Source organism: Planococcus citri, chromosome 2 (genome assembly GCF_950023065.1).
Source record: "Planococcus citri chromosome 2, ihPlaCitr1.1, whole genome shotgun sequence".
Lineage (NCBI taxonomy): Eukaryota > Metazoa > Arthropoda > Insecta > Hemiptera > Pseudococcidae > Planococcus > Planococcus citri.
The window spans coordinates 31,135,019-31,151,669 of NC_088678.1; the positions used below are offsets into that span (position 1 = coordinate 31,135,019).

The following is a 16,651-nucleotide window of genomic DNA, read 5'->3' on the forward strand; positions in this document are numbered from 1 at the left end:
CCTATGTGTTTTCTGAAAAATGAAAATTAAAGTGAAAATTTCGCATAGGTAATTCTAATTCTAATTCAGAGTTGACAATTGTATATTAATGCACTTTCCCATTTTTCCCTCATTTGTTTGGACATGAACTAAAGAAAATTAAATTTCCTGTTGATTGCCTGATTGGTAATATTGATTATTGACATACATATTTTTTCTCAATAGTCAATTTTGTACAAAAATTGTGATTTTTAATTTTAACATTAATAACATTATATTATTTTTTATGAACAAATTATACGAAATTTATCATACAATTCTAGGGCTGTATTCATATTTCATATTCATACCTACCCTCTTGGATTTGGAACTTGAAAAATTTTTTTTACTCAAAAAAAAAAAGAAAAGTCAGCAAAGCTCCAAAAAAATTTACATCTTGTCATTTACTATCGAATTGTAATTTTTTCCGTTGGAAAAAATGATTGATGATTCTAGGACAATTTCAATTCGAGATTTTTTTTTCAACATTTTTTTATTGAGTTGATGAACTTTTTAATTTTTTTATTTTAAAAGTTTTTTAGGAGAATTTTTTCTTGAAATTTTATTTATTTTACATAAATATTATGAGCCATGATGCCATGAATGATGAAATTGAAATCGGAAAATTGAAACATCGGAGCTAGCATTCGGAGGTAAGTATTTTCATTATATAAAAAAACTTACGTCCGAATGCTAGCTCCGATGTTTTTTTTACAATATTATAGAAATATAACAATAAATAAAATAAAAATATAGGTAATTTGTTTGATCAAATTATTATTTTTCAAATTTTCATTTCTGTTGTAAAGTAAATGAATTAAAAATTTAAATGAAAATAAAATATGCAAAAACTATGAGAAATTGTTATTTTCATTTCAAGTATTAGGTATAGGTAGGTACATATTTAATCATGTACTGAAATATCACTAGGAAAAAAAGGTAAGAAATGAGAAACTGAATTTATTTATTTCTCTATTACGATGAAAAAAATCAAAAAAATATAAAATAATAATTTGATCGATCATTTTACACTTATTATTATTTATTCTTACGAGCATATATTTCTATATTACTATATTGTAAAAATAATTACCTCTGATGTTTCAATTTTCCGATTTCATGGCTCATATTTATGTAAAAGGAATTTAAAAAACATTAAAAATCATTTATTTCAAAAAAAAATTGTCCTAAAAAATTTTTTAGCATAAAAAAATGAAAAAATTGATCGTGTACAATGTGTGTTTCATATAAAACTCCCTATAATGTTGCGAGAGAGTAACGCGCATTTCGCCGCGAGCGCTCTCTATAAGGCGGCGACGTCGTTACTGACGTTTCTGAAAGTGCTAGATTTTCGTCTTCCTCTACACTGTCTATAGTTGAAAGTGATAGTGCAACTTGTCCGTAAGCTGCTGCCATCTACAACTAGTAAAAAGTTGCCAGATATTCTAAAAGCGACGCATGCAACGTTGGCAAATTTCCAATAAACTTCGATCAGGGAAAAAGGGAAATGAATCTCTGGCAGTCTGCATCACTGTAAAATCGAAGGCTCGCGGATGGGCTCGTTCGTTCTAGAATCCCCTACTCGCGAGTCATCACTTCCCGGTTTTTTTCTTCCCCCACCATAGCCTGGTATTCCCGTAAACCGCACTCAATCAACTTTGCTCTCGACCCCTAATCCCGTCCGCAGTTCGCTATCAATATCAATGGGAAACTTTTCTGTACTTGAGTGTAACGTATAGTTTGTCGTGCCAGGTGCCACAGTTCAAGCTTGATATCGTTCAGTGAAAGTTGTGTTGCGTTTACAGTTCTATTCAGTTAAATTTGTTTCAATATTTTTATCGTCTTAAGTATACTTACGTTTTTTTTGAAAAAAAAAATAAAACTTTAAAAATGGCTTTTATGATGCCGGTTGTTAAAAACGACTACAATATTTACAAGTCGAATCGATCACGCCGTATTTCCGATTGCTCGAATCCTCAAACTTGCCGCAGCCGAAAAATCTCCGAATGCTCTAAATCCGAAGGACCAAGTTTATCTACCTCTCCTGGAAGCGATTTTCTGGTCGGATCTCCAGCTCACAGATCCGTACCTTCGGCCATGTCATGCAGGCAGTTCTCCAGAAATTCGTCGAGAACATCACACTCGAGTTTACAATCACCCAGCAAATCGAATTCACCATCGCCGCCAAAATCCAATTCGACGTCTTCGTTGTCGATGTTTCACAATAAATTGGTAGACAAATTAAAAAGATCGTTAAAATCAAAAGACTCTGTTAGCAGTGGTAAGTTATCAAATTTTATTTACTATTTTATCAATATTTTTCTGATAAGATTTCGACTCCTCATATATTTCCTACGTTAGTTTTTTGGGCGGGTTTTTACTTCAGAGTGTTTTTTTTGGGCCTTTGTTGTGTTGTGGGTGAAAATTGCAAAGTTTAACGTAGTTAAAGTGGTTGAGTCGAAATCGATCATTTTTCAGGGGAAAAAATGCAATTGTTGATGATTCAAAATTTTTTTTCGTTGCATCAGTGGTAACATTTGTTGATAACTTTTGAGTTTTTTTTAAAAGTTCAAAAATTACCATTTTTCAATTTTGGAATTCAAAATTTTTTTTATTATTTTTTAGAAAAAATGTTGAATTGTCACGAATGCATTTTAAAATATTTATTTAATTTATTTAATTTAAGATGTAATACTTGATCATGTTGCTCGCTGATTTATTGACGTTTAAAAATATCTGTCTGATTTTTTTGTTCTATCAGTATTTATTTGACTCATTGACTACCTAGTTGAAAGCTTGAGTGATTCATTTCTGAAATTGAACTACTTCCAAGTTCCAACTAAACTAAATTTTCTTTCCTTATTCTTTTCCTGATTTGATTGGAAATTATTCAAATTCTAAAGTAATTTAGAATTATTGAAATTTTATTTTCAACAAATTTTTATTTTAAAAATTTTGTGGTGGTTTATCTACCTATTTAGTTTGGATAGGAATTATTTTACTTTACCAAACACATTCATCACCAAACACCAATCACGTTCGCTCTGGTGATAAAAATACACGTGTTACTATTCCATTCCCTCCAATTTTATTTACATACATTTGTAGACGAACCGAAGTTAAAACTTGAATACTCAGACGATGATTAATTAATTACTAATGAATCAGCGAGTATCATTTAACATCAGCTGTAGATTGCGCTTTCTTAGCTTTAGAATACCAAACGCTTATCGTTATAACTTTTTTTTTTCATATAGTTAAGTCATTACTAACTGCATTTGCAGCAGTAATTTCTAGGTGTATTCATTTTCGTCTAAAAATACGTTAGAGCATGAAATCGAAAAGAGCTTCAGTTACTCGACGTCCCCTTTTGTAACGGATGTGAATTCACGAGCCATCTGTTTTCACGATATTTAATCATGCCGATGGGCAAATTATTGTGCGACATTTTTACCACGTTGATAAGTTCTCACTTCTCGACGTGTGTGCACAACTTGTAATGATTACCTGTTAAATAGGACAAAACTGAAGCTCTTTTTGAGGTTAGGTCATTAACATGAGGATTAGGATTCTTCAGTAACACTTTGGGGAAACGGTTACTCGAATGTATTACTAGATTATGCGTTTAGAAATGATTTCCCCTCGATTTGAAATTCATTTTGGTATTATTTTTGAATGCAGTATCGAGTAATCGGTGTAGAGGTATTAAGATCCAATCCAATCCATCGTACTGTACGTTACAGCTGTTATTATCGATTTCATCGATCGTTGAAATGCGTGTGTGTGTGTGTGTGTGTGGAATCCTTACTATACATTAATATGTTATGTACACATAAGTAATAGGTATAGTTACTGGTTAGGTACTCGTATCTTACATGTGTAACAATCATTTGTAATTCGGTATGTTTCATTTCCCTATTGCTTTTGACCTTCGGTTTCAATACGATCGTATTTCTTGTTAGTTGTTGATGAGTGAATGACAGAATGAGTGTAAATGTTGCATGAGAAAGTGAGTTGTTTTACCCATATTGGATGAGCTGGATTGCTGATTAGTGCGAAGTGATGAGTTGAAAGTATCATTTATGAGGTGTGAATCGAACGAGGTCTTCGAAATAGAGGAAATTTACAGCTTGTATGTGAGATGGATTCATGGCCCCTCGGTGCTTTTGACTCATTTATAGTTCATCTAATCAACAAAGGTGTTTCACTTATCATGGATCTTAAATACCTCTACCTTGTAACCTATTCCTCCAAGTGTATAATTAACTCATCATCGATATACTCGTAACATGAAAATTTACTTTCTGAAGGAGCCTTCGTTACTCTGAAAGTGTAGGTATCATGGTATGAAGTGATCAAACAAAACACGACGTACCCATACGATATAGGGAATTTACAAAATTCAAAAATTGAAATAAAAAAAACCAATTTTGAACGAATTTACTCGATGTATTTCAAAACTTTCAATCATGTTGCCCGAATCAATTGGGTACGTCTTGGAACAAAAGTGAGAAAAGTATAGGTTCAAATGGGGTAATTAAAAAAAAAAAGACAAGACGAATAATTAATAATAAATTCTCAACGACTGCAGTGGCGGATTCAGAGAGAACCGCGAGGCGACGATGATGAGGTGGTGATGGTGTACGCCTTAGGAGGTATTATGACTCCGCCACTGCAGACGTTTCAATGAGTAACGTACTTATTTGGGGTGGATTTCTTTCTTTTTATAATTCACTTAATAAATTAATGTAATGCGAAAAAATTTTCTATAATTTTGTTATTTTCATGTACATGTATATAAAATTATATGTGTATGTGTTGTTTTGTTAGATTGTTTGCGGTTATATTTTTTATAAATATACTTTTCAGTGGTATTATCGCTGTATCTCTGACGGAACCCCGTTCATTAAAATTATTTTCGGTTTGGAAGGTAAGTCCTGCCGCTTACCGAATTTCTAATTCAAGTAAATTTAAATATAAAATGTGAGAAGAGGACGAATTTTTTGCATTGTGATTGTCATTTCCTGATGTTGTAATTTGGCGCCAGTCAGGTTTTTCAACTTGTTCCCACCATGTAGTTAAAAAAAAAACACATGGGATTAACAAAACATTAACAATAACGTGCACTTTCGGTTAGATCAACATAGCGAAAAAATAATGTAACCTTTTAGCCCCCTTTGTTCGTGAATCATTTTTGCTGGTTACGGTTTATTACTTATATGCGAGCAATTTTTTTTTCAATTTTGTTATTATGAATAGCTGTTTTTTTTTCATTTAAGACTTTATACGTATTAGTTTTCTTAATTAACCGTCTGTGGATAAGCGATAAGTACATTGAATGCTTGGCATGTGGCTCGAAATTGCAAGTTTGCAATTTCACAAAGGATAGTGGTTGATAATATTGTGGTGAATTGACATAATTCTGGCGAAACAATAGATTTAAACTATGGACTGGAGTTCTGATAGATGATGAAGGCCAGTTTTCAAATCTTTATGCAGAATTTCACTCTCTTGGTTCACTGAAAACACAAAATTGAGGACTGTTAAAAATGGGGCGAAAATCCATGTGGTCAGTTCTCAGTCAAGTTAAGAATGAGAAAGATGTAAAAAGTCAAATTCAAACAAAAAACATATTCTGATCACCTAAATGGTTGCTCAGAATTTCATTTCATCCTCTTAAATAGACTTTGTTGGATTCAGTGATGTCACAGCTTTGAAAACTTTTGAAGCCAGTTGCCAGTTGAGAATGGCGCGAAAATCCTTGTGGTCAGTTCTCAGTCGGGTTAAGAATGAGGAAGGTCTGGAAAGCCAAATTCAAACATCAGAATTTTATTTTATCCTCTCAAATAGACTTTGTTAGATTCAGTGATATCACAGCTTTGAAAACTTTTGAAGTCAGTTGAAAATGGCGCGAAAATCCACGTGGTCAGTTCACAGTTGCCTTAAGAATGAGGAAGGTCTAGAAAGCCAAATTCAAACATCAGAATTTCATTTTATCCTCTCAAATAGACTTTGTTAGATTCATTGATATCACAGCTTTGATAACTTTTGAAGCCAGTTGAAAATGGCGCGAAAATCCACGTGGTCAATTCTCAGTCGGGTTAAGAATGAGAAAGGCCTACAAAGCCAAATTCAAACAAAAAACATATTTTGATCATCTAAATTGTTGCTCAGAATTTCATTTTATCCTCTCAAATAGACTTTGTTAGATTCAGTGATGTCACAGCTTTGAAAACTTTTGAAGCCAGTTGAAAATGGCGCGAAAATCCACGTGGTAAGTTCTCAGTCGGGTTAAAAATGAGAAAGGTCTAAAAAGTCAAACAAAAAACATATTTTGATCATCTAAATCGTTGCTCAGAATTTCATTTCATCCTCTTAAATAGACTTTGTTAGGTTCAGTGATGTCTGATGTCACAGATTTGAAAACTTTTGAAGCCAGTTAAAAATGGCGCGAAAATCCACGTGGTCAGTTCTAAGTCAGGTTAATGATGAGAAAGAGCTAAAAAGCCAAATTCAAACAAAAAACATATTTTGATCATCTAAATCAATGCTCAGAATTTCATTTCATCCTCTTAAATAGATTTTGTTTGGTTCAGTGATGTCGCAGATTTGAAAATCTTGAAAAAAGGCGCGAAAATCCACGTGGTCAAAGTCAGGACTACAAAAGGGCGGGGAAAGGATGAGGTATAACGTTGAGATTACTCAAAATTTTGTAGTTTCAGGTTCGGTTTCGGTATTAGGTTCATGAAATTTTTTTTTGAGTTGGGTTCATTTCCAAAAATCTTAAACCAAAATGATTCGAATCAGTTTGGGTTCTGCTTTCGGATTGAGAGTTTGGATTCAGGTTACATTTTAATTTCGGGTTTTGGGCAATTATGGTGGGTTGGATTTCAGTTCAATTTGGATTATAATTTGAATTTGATTTGAAGCAGTTCTGGTTTCAGGTTTGTTTTGGGTTAACAACCCTTCAGAATTTCAGTTCTTTGTGCCAAATTTCAACTGTTAATTTGGGACAACTGAACACTCTAGAATGTGCTTCACTATGAGTCATGAAAAATAACTTTCTTCCATAATTTGAAGATAAAATCACAGCTTCTTTAGCTCATTTTTTTTCAAGGGGTATACAGCAAGGAAAAGCAACTAAGAACTCCAGTTCCATTGATAATTTTGATCTATCAGATCAAGAATTCTCCAAATCTTGAGCCCAAACAGTAGAAATAAATGAAAAATTGTGTTCTCAACAGAAAATGGTGTTTTTGTCATGAGAAGTTGGATTTCACATTCAAATCAAATCTGAATCTTTAGACATTCGTTCGTCCACGTGGACTAATAAAGTGGTATCATGCATGTGGAAAATTTCATGATTCTTGTAATCTTGTCCCATCAGGCCATCAGCTTCAAAGATTGTTTGTTTTCACTAAATATAATCTTTGTCGTGACATTGCCTTATACAATGGTACCAGTACCAGCACACATATTCGTGTTGACATTTCGGTTTCATTTATCGTTTAAACAATACACTCTTTCATGGAAAATTACCAGCCATGCGAAGCACGATTAACGGTTCACGATTTTTAAAAATTTACTCGTGTCTGGATTATTGCTATTTGATTTTATTGTGTTGTGCCTTGTGCCACCAAGTACCAACAATGTCAACGTCCCACTGGTCACTTGTTAGTCCAAAACGTTAATCTTGCCAACTAACTACAGTGGGTACTTGACTACTTGATGACTTTATGAACCACTTTATTTACCATATGACGAACAACCATTATTCACCACTACCTGAGCTGCAGTACCAGAAAGCATTACGTAACTTTATCGCTGCATTCGTTCAACTAATTCTTGGAAGCAGTGATATGGAACATCTGTATTACGTGCGTGGACCAGCTTTCGTACAGCAAGATGTAGGCGACTGTGTGTACTGTGTATGTAGAGCTCTAAAAATGATGTATTGCTGACTGTGTGATGTAGTATTGTAGATGATTCTAGAATAACTCCTCCGCCACAGCAGTCATTCTGTATAATTTTGGCCACAGTTACGTGTATTCAGATTGCAATCGCGAACGTATAAAGTTTTGTTGGCAACGTTGAACGCAGTGTACTGGAAGTGAACCAACTTTAAGTAAGGTCAGCTCGCAAAGCTGTACGAAGCCTGGTCGCGTGGTGATGTTCCTTCTCTGGCTTATGCAGTGCCTATAGCTAGTCTATGCTGCGATAACAGAGCACGAAACGTATACTTTATTTGTATGGCATTGACCGTTGTTGTGACGTTGCATATTGTAAAAGTGGTTAAACTTTTGTGGATAGGGGTGTATGATGGCGTGACATTGTAAAAAGTATACGATTCGTGTTCCTCGTTTGTTATATTAAGTTATAGAATGTATAGGAAGAGTTTACCTAGTACATAGATGGTATAAGATATATCCTTTGACGGTTAATTAAGAAACTATAATATGTCTAATAAGTTCCCCAGTTCCCCGAAACTCTCGCGCAGTTCTCATTTTGCATGCTCTTCGTATTTTACATACATAACGTACTTTAGCTCGGTATACCTATAATTTTAAGCATAATTTTACCTATTTCTGAACTCGACTTTGATCAAACTTGCAACTTAACCGACTATAGATATTTAAATTAAGTTATATCCTAGTTAGCTTACACTTTGATTACTACTCAGAGCGAAATACCGAATCAACTTGGCTAAATTCAGCTTATTAAAACGATGAAAACATTGTCAAGCTAATCTACATGCCATATTCATGCTCAACTTTATGCTAATCGTATTCCAAATATACGTTTAATAAATTCGGCCTCATTTTGGCATGGTTTTGTTCTCGTTTGATCTTTCTCTCTCTGAGTAGTTATAAATAAGAAGCTAAAGCAAATAGTCTAAGCATCGATTCGTACTTGATGGAAAATTTTCTGCCTATTTCTGTACCATAAATGAGAGTGAATGTTGTGTAAGCTATGGGCCCTCGTTTTGTAATGAGTGCTGAGTCATTAATCATGTACGAGTACGAGGTATTGCAGATTTAATCAACGATTTAGGTTCTCTTTCCTTGTGTGTGTGAGAGTGTGTGCCATTGATTGTTTAATACTTTTTTTTATGCTATACTTTGAAAAATTCAAACAATAATTCTCGTTTGCAGTTTTGATTTTCGCATTTCCTGCGTGTATTATGTATGAGAAAGTGCTGAATGCTAACAACATAAGAGGCAGCAGGTGGAGTATTTGCAATTTTATTTGGATTTTTAATTTGATACATGGCTATGTGTGTAGGAGATGTCAAGAGGGGAATGAATAATCGCTGACGAGGTAATTAGGCTAGAGACCTGGTGCGAATGTAAACACCGAGTGTTATGGCACGTGTAAGTGGCCTCTACAGGTTTTCACCAATTTTTTTTTCTATAGGTTTATTTTATTTATAGATCGACTCGACGTAATAATTAATAAATGTAAACCGATGCTTAGACTACTATGTTTTTATGTATAGGTAATTTTATCATTTATGTACACTTGTACTTTTTTATCGAGTCCCTTTTTTAAACACTTTTTTCCAACTAAACGCTTTATAAAAAAAAAAATCATCATTTATGAATAACGTAACTAGTGACGTGAATAATTTTTTTTTTACCGCTTTATCGCTATTTTTTTCATGTAGGGAGGTACGTAACCTTTAACGCTGAACGATTACTGAAACGATCACTAATGGTTGAAAAACTTATTTATATGTGCCTGTTGTGTTGTTTGTAAACGAAACGATTATAAAACGAGGCCCTTTTGAGACTCTAAAACAATTGTGTACTACTTTTATCTTTCGGCTATTCTGAAAATTATTTTAGCCTTTGTTAATCGTTTCGAGTTATATTATTATCTCGTGAATCCGATTCGTGTGTTAGGGTGAGCTATACCTTTCTAAGGCGTGTGAAAGATTGAGAGATAGTTGATGAAAAAGGAGCATTGTGAGGCGAAGAGAGAGGAAAATTTTATTTTGTTTTATATGTTGTGCTAATATTTTTTCCTTAATTTTAAGCATAGCGCGTTTTTTTTCTTATTTAGGATCGCTTTAGCCCGTCATGAATGGAAAGTTATAGCAATACTTAAAGGTTGTCCGTGACACGTCGATTAGGAACGAATGAATTTTATAAGGGTATGTAAAAAGATAACAAGTACGAAACATTCTCTCTCTCTGTTTATTTGCAGCTCATTTCACACATAATTGTTACGGTTGTTGGATGTTGTAGTAGTCCTGTAGTCACTATTATCACCGTAGTTGTAATACAATTTTTTTTGTTCTTCAAATATTGTTAACGTTTCGCCTGTGTAATTGAGTGTGAATAATGGTTAGGTAGGTTGTGATATGTGAGGTTAATGAAGTTGTATGTATGCAAAAAGTATGAGAAATGTGAGAGTACCTACTGATGTGACTGAGTGTATGAGGAAAGAGTTTGGAAAAGAGTTAGAAAGTGCTGAGTTGGAGAGAAAAGTAGAGAAATGTTACCAAAAGGGTAAAAAGTTGAATGAACCGAAGTTGAAAGAAAAGTGCATGTTCTATAAGTTTCCATCTGTGATGTCATAAATGAGAAGATTTATAAGGAGCAAAAGCTTGATAAGGATCGAATGATCAAGTTGAGGAGCTAATGTAGGAGTCTGTTGCACCCCCCGTTGATCCTCCAGGACAACTTTTCTCTCGAAGGGAGAGTTCTAGAGAAAATTTCTATTTCAAAAAAGGCGTGTAATTGGTCAGATGGGTCACTGACAAGCACCAATCGTGAGCATGGGTGCAAAAGTTAATTTGCACAGGTTTTATGACGGTTGGGGGGGGGGGGATCTGGAGTTTCCAAAAAGTCGTTTTGGAGGCCTCAAAACAGCTTGAATGAAACCACCTCCAGTCGACTCAGCACGTTGAAATTAGGCTGCCAAGTGAATGTGGGTTTTCTAATTTTATTAGGTAAAATTTTATGAAAATTTCATATTTCAAAAATCTGCTGGAGGTTCCAGAACTGCTCAGAACGGTTTGAAGTCGTTTCCAATCATCCAAAGTTTCAATTTTCTAGGACAATTTGGTTAAATTTTGATTTTTTTAAAATGTTTGGCCGGAATTTGATTTTTTAAAATTTTCCAAAAATTGGAAAAAATGCATTCAAGCACCCCAAATTTTAGCTGCTGATAAGTATATTTTTCAATTCAGATTTACAGTTCAAAAATTTTGCCTCGCGTTAGAAAACAAAATCTGTGATTTTGGCAGACCCGTTAGTCGTGAAAAGATCGCGAAAGTTGTGAAAAGATCGCAAAAGTCGTGAAAAAGTCGCGAAAGAAAGTCTCGATTCTTCCCCCTAAAAATTGTGAGCATTAGAAACCTAGTTTTTTGTTTCGTTAGAAAATGGAGAGGGGGAAAAAGTCGCAAAAAAGGTCGCAAAAAGTCGCGATTTTTACCAAAAATCAGAAAATCACAAAAAAAGTAGCAAAAAATTGTTCCAATTCATCCTCCTAAAAAGTGTGTGCTTTATTGAAAATCCAGGTTTTTTTGTTACTAAATGGGGGGGGGGGGTATTGACTACTGAGAAAAAAGTCGCGAAGAAAGATCGCGAAATTTGAGAAAAAGTCGCGATTTTTACCAAAAATCACTAAAAAGTCGTGAAAAATTGTCTGGATTCCTCCCCCTAATAATTGTGAGCTTTATTAGAAACCTAGTTTTTTTTGTTACAAAATGGGAGGGGGTACTGAGACTGACAAGTGACAACTGAGCAAAAAGTCGTAAGAAAAGGTCGCAAAAAGTCGCGAAAAATTAATGTTCCGATTCATCCTCTTAAAAAGTGTGAGCTTTATTGGAAACCCAGTCAGTTCTTTTTTCGTTACAAAATGGGAGACGGTATTGAGACTGACTACTGAGAAAAAAGTCGCGAAGTCGCGAAAAAAGGTCGCAAAAAGTCGTGATTTTTACCAAAAATCAGAAAATCACAAAAAAAAGCGGTTCCGATTCATCCTCCTAAAATTGCGAGCTTTATTGGAAACCCTGTTTTTTTCTCGTTACAAAATGGCAGGAGGGGGGGGGGTACTGAGACTGACTGCTGAGAAAAAAGTCGTGAAGAACGAAGAAGATCGCGAAAAGTTGTGATTTTTAATTTTTGAATATCAAATTTTAGTAGACACCTTGAAATGGCCGCCATTTTGTACCTAGGGTAAATTTATTTTTGAGGTTCCCCAGCACTCCCCTTGAAGAAAAAAGTTGTCCCAGAGGATCAACAGGGTGTGAAATGGACCCCTACGCTGACTCCTCGAGTCCTCGTCCTCGAGTAATTCAAATTGGTGGAAAAGTGTCTGTTCTGTGAGTTTATATCTATGATGTTACAGATCAAAAGCTACAGTCACTCGATCACCGCCGAACACTCGCACACGTAGGTACCTGTACAAAACGTGGACAAAATTAAAAATGAAGACAAGATAATCGATCAACAACTCAACAAGTCACTCGCCGTAATGTAAATTCGAAGTTTCATTATGCACGAGCTATTTTCCTACGAAATATGTAATGGAATAGCTTTTAGAAGAGAAAAAGAACGATGCTTTCGTACAAACTTGTCGTACCTACTACAACTACATACATAGTCTCAAGTTTGTGCACAAAGAAATGAAAGTTTTGTCAGCATTACCCAATGTAAAGTTTTCTAAAGCATCGAGTAACATCTTTGTGACACATTCGGAAGATATTTAATGTGACTGTAGAATCTTATACTGTGGAAGATTGGAAATTGAATTTCCAGTTAGAATCACGGTGATGAAATGACTGTATACGGTTGTTTGACGTAGCATAAGAGCGAGCTTTGGAATGTATACCAACTTGCTTTCGAGAATCAGAAGAAAAGTCAGTTTGCATTACATCTTATTACGGATGAAAGGCCACTTTATAAGAGGAATGAAGTATCTACTATTTCTGCGATAAGAATAAAACACTGTTCGGTATACTGCAAGTGAAATGGAATGCAGCTACGCAAGATTAAAGTCGATGTAGAAAAAAGACAAGTCGTTACGTAGGCCAACTGTTGAGGAAAAATGATAGATAGAACTACATTTCATCGAATGTTTACTCTTCATCGCATCGGTTTATCGGCTAAAGTAATCCTATTTCATCTAACAATATTCATGGAAAAGAGCTCGCTCGCTAATACTCGGCGAGTGTTACAGCTTTAGAAATAATTCTGCGCGCGTTATTATGTTGTGTACCTACGATTTTTTTTCTCTCTATTGTTACGTGTTATTTTTCTATATAACTATAAGATAGGTTATTTATAATGTTATGTATTTCCCATTCCATTTTCAGGCCATATATATATATCGATGAAATTAACGCTTATTGGTAAATAATACCGATTATTTTATTATTTTACAGGAAGCAGTTCGACGTTGAGTTCTGCTGACGCAGCTAGGAGGAGATCCTGAGATATACCTAAAGAGGAGCATGATATCCTCAGCAAAAGCACCTCACTACATCGATCTCCAGTAACTTCGTTCTCAGTTCCTAGCGCAGCTAGAAGACGTCATAGATCCGAACCCAGAGTCATATGTTCGTATCCGGGACCGATGCGATGACATACGGTTTCCGAACACATCAAAAGATGATGAGAAGGCGTTGCTGCTGTCATTATTGGTACGACGACCGAAGATGCGAAGAAAAAAACGATACCAGAACCAGATCATCGTGGATCGTTTTTTTTTCTTAAAATCGATTTATGCATTTAATCAGTACTAAGGTGCTTTGCTGGAATCAAATTTTCGAATCGCGCGTAAACACTGCCTTTTTGTATAAAGTATACGGTGAAGTACATTTCAAGAGTTGTACTTTCGCAAAGAATCAGTGTTTAAAATTTTTACGGATATTAGCGAGCTTTTTTCATGTTTCGTGTATCATCTACCTATCTATATAAATGCATTTTATGGCTACTCGTACTATATGGTTTGAAATTCTGCTGATGTGTGTGGATGCGAGGAGCGAGACGATGCAGAACACCATTATCTACCTATCTCTGGACTCTGTACTTCATTTTGAGGTACAATATTACCTATATTACTCTGTAATAACCGGTGCAAAATTACAATTAACAAAAATAGAATCATTTTTTAATAGTCTTTCGGTACTTAATTCTTTCTTCTTCCAAAATATATACCTATTTAAATTATACGCCTTATTTAAAAAACGGATAATTATCCGTCATTCTTTGAACTAAAGCCAAACGAAAAAAAAAAAAATAAACGAAATTAGCCCAATAATAACGTAAAAAAAACCGCATGTAAATATTTGTATTTTCCTCGCAATTTTTCTTTATTTTCTTCTCTCTTGTTCTCTGTTTTTATATTAGTGAAAGTGTTAGTTAAAATTCTAATTTTAATCAAAAATCAACCAAATGGTACTGTGATAATGCAGCAAAATTCTTTGTTTAATTGTGATAACGGTATTACTCCGTTTTCTCTATTTTTGCGTTTTTTGAATACGAGATTTCGAAAATTTTGCTTGAAACGTATCGACCGGTTTTTTTTTCCTCGGCCGTCTTCGACGACAATAATATTCGCACGTAATTGAAAATCGAAGCTTAAACGATTCTTTCTGATGATAAAAGTGTAGACACGTGTGTGTAGTATACTTGACGAAATTATATCCAAAATGTTTTTCCTTTCGATATTTTATAAACATTTGTCGGGCGATAGGCTTCAAGGACACGGTTATCTAATAACCGTTAATTTTCGTGATCTTGCATAAATTACATTTACACACGATCGACGGATGTAGGAGGAGGTAACACGTGCGAATTTTTCCATGCCTAGGTCAACGTTCGATCGTGTTGAATATTTTCATTGAAGAACGCGTTTTTTTTTCTTTCTCTCTCTCTATATATGTTTCTTTGTTTAGATAAAATTTTTCGTTGCCTGTTCTCTAATAAGCTGAAGACGAGACGGTCGATTTAGAATTTTTAGAGTGATTTTTGGGTTTAAAATTGTTGTTAGATGAGAATAGAACGCGAGCTACTGGATAGTATAAGATACAAATTCAATATTATGTGATGCTCAATCGAAAACAAACAAAAAAAAAATTACACAACGCAGTCGTAAATTTATCATTATTATATTTTTATTGCTGTGATGAAAAAAAAAATATATTACGAATAACATTGAAATAGAATATCGTGCATTGTTTTTTGTTAATAACGTATAAAATCACATTATACATTAATATGTTATCAAGTATACGCTTACCTATGCTTTAATGTTTTCAGTTTACCGGTATTGTAATAAGATTACATTTATGTTAGGTTTTTGAATTTTTTTTTGTTATACCTAGTTACGGAAAAATAAATTCTGAGAAAGTCTAAAAAAAGCTATAATAAATTTCAAATTTTTATTCGAATGTATCTTTATATCGCATCACAATATCAGAAAAAATTGAGTTAAAGCATTCCATTTTGTTTTCTTTTTTGACCCAATCATACAGGGTGTCCAAGAAGAAGGGATTTTGATTGTTTTCATATAAACCAAAATAGGAAAAAATTTATTCTTGGACACCCTGTAATCAGCGATGAGAAATTTTATCATTTTATTTATTTACATTATATTATTTATTTGATAGTCTTGAGAGAATTTCTCAGATTTTCTCTTATTGTATAATTTTATATCACGCCGGTTTTTATAATTTAAATTTTATACTGTAATTTCGTTGAAAAATAAATATTCACTACTGTACTCGGTGGTTTACTTTTTACTCCAGTGTTTTTATTCTAAACAAATTCGTTCTTTCAATAATACAAAACTTTGATACGTAAACAAAACGCAAAGTAACTCGAAGCCTTGATATTGGTGGTTTGTGCTTGACTTTGGAGTAAGTATTGATTTCTCGATGGAAAAAATTCACCTATTTACGTCTCGAAGTTGAGTAGTACGAGTAGGTCTTCGGTACTCTTGGAAAATGATCTATTCCAACATTGTCGTCGAAAAAACAAAATAATATCATACACCTATATCTTTGAAACACCTTCTCTAAGACATGATTGATTTTTCTATAGCACTAAATTTCATCTCCATTCTTCCGATGTTATTTTCAACTTTATAGAGCTACAAATACCTACGTAGATAGATTGACGTGTATTTTAAATGTTATCAAGTAAATATTGAAACCTTCGGTGCCAATATTGTCAAAAAGCAACGTTACTCTATAGGAAAAAATCTAATAAACTACTCTCTCGCGACACGTACCTAACTATACAGATAGGTAAGCTCAAGATTGTATTCGTAGGCGTTGTTATTTCACTTCATATACCACGAAAGTTTAATAAGCCGAGCGAACAAGCCGTGACGAGGCTAACGAAAAGAATAAAGACGTTTGCAAGAAATTTCATTTCAGCTTTTTGGAAAAATTACTTTTTTTATTTATTCAAGTTTATGAAAATGTTCTGCGACCTTGTCGAAGGTTATTATACAAGGCAACGAATAAGAGAACCTGAGTACTTGCAGGTGTTAGAATGCACGTACTTTAACGATATATGTAATATTCTGCACGTCTATCAGGTGTGATTATTAATTATATTATAGCTCAAGCTCAGACTCTTAGATCGGTACAGGTAGGTTGAGGTACGTCGTAAAT

The 16,651-nt window shown here is 34.0% G+C and overlaps 1 protein-coding gene across 5 annotated transcripts; it reads left to right on the forward strand.

Annotated features, from left to right (window-relative positions):
- The first annotated feature begins 1,685 nt into the window (after positions 1 to 1,685).
- On the forward strand, positions 1,686 to 15,753 carry LOC135835402 (uncharacterized). 5 transcript variants are annotated; one of them, XR_010556878.1, is made up of 4 exons: positions 1,686 to 2,299; positions 4,849 to 4,948; positions 10,081 to 10,171; positions 13,412 to 15,753. XR_010556878.1 is itself a non-coding variant. In XM_065349640.1 (3 exons), the coding sequence occupies exons 1-2, from the start codon at positions 1,909 to 1,911 to the stop codon at positions 4,908 to 4,910; spliced, it is 414 nt and encodes a 137-aa protein (XP_065205712.1). In that variant the 5' UTR covers positions 1,687 to 1,908; the 3' UTR covers positions 4,911 to 4,948; positions 13,412 to 15,753. The 5 variants fall into 5 exon arrangements, 2 of the variants coding, with proteins under 2 accessions (XP_065205712.1, XP_065205711.1); XR_010556879.1 differs by having other exon boundaries at positions 1,687 to 2,299; positions 4,888 to 4,948; XR_010556880.1 differs by lacking the exon at positions 4,849 to 4,948 and having other exon boundaries at positions 1,687 to 2,299.
- The last annotated feature ends 898 nt before the right edge of the window (positions 15,754 to 16,651 follow it).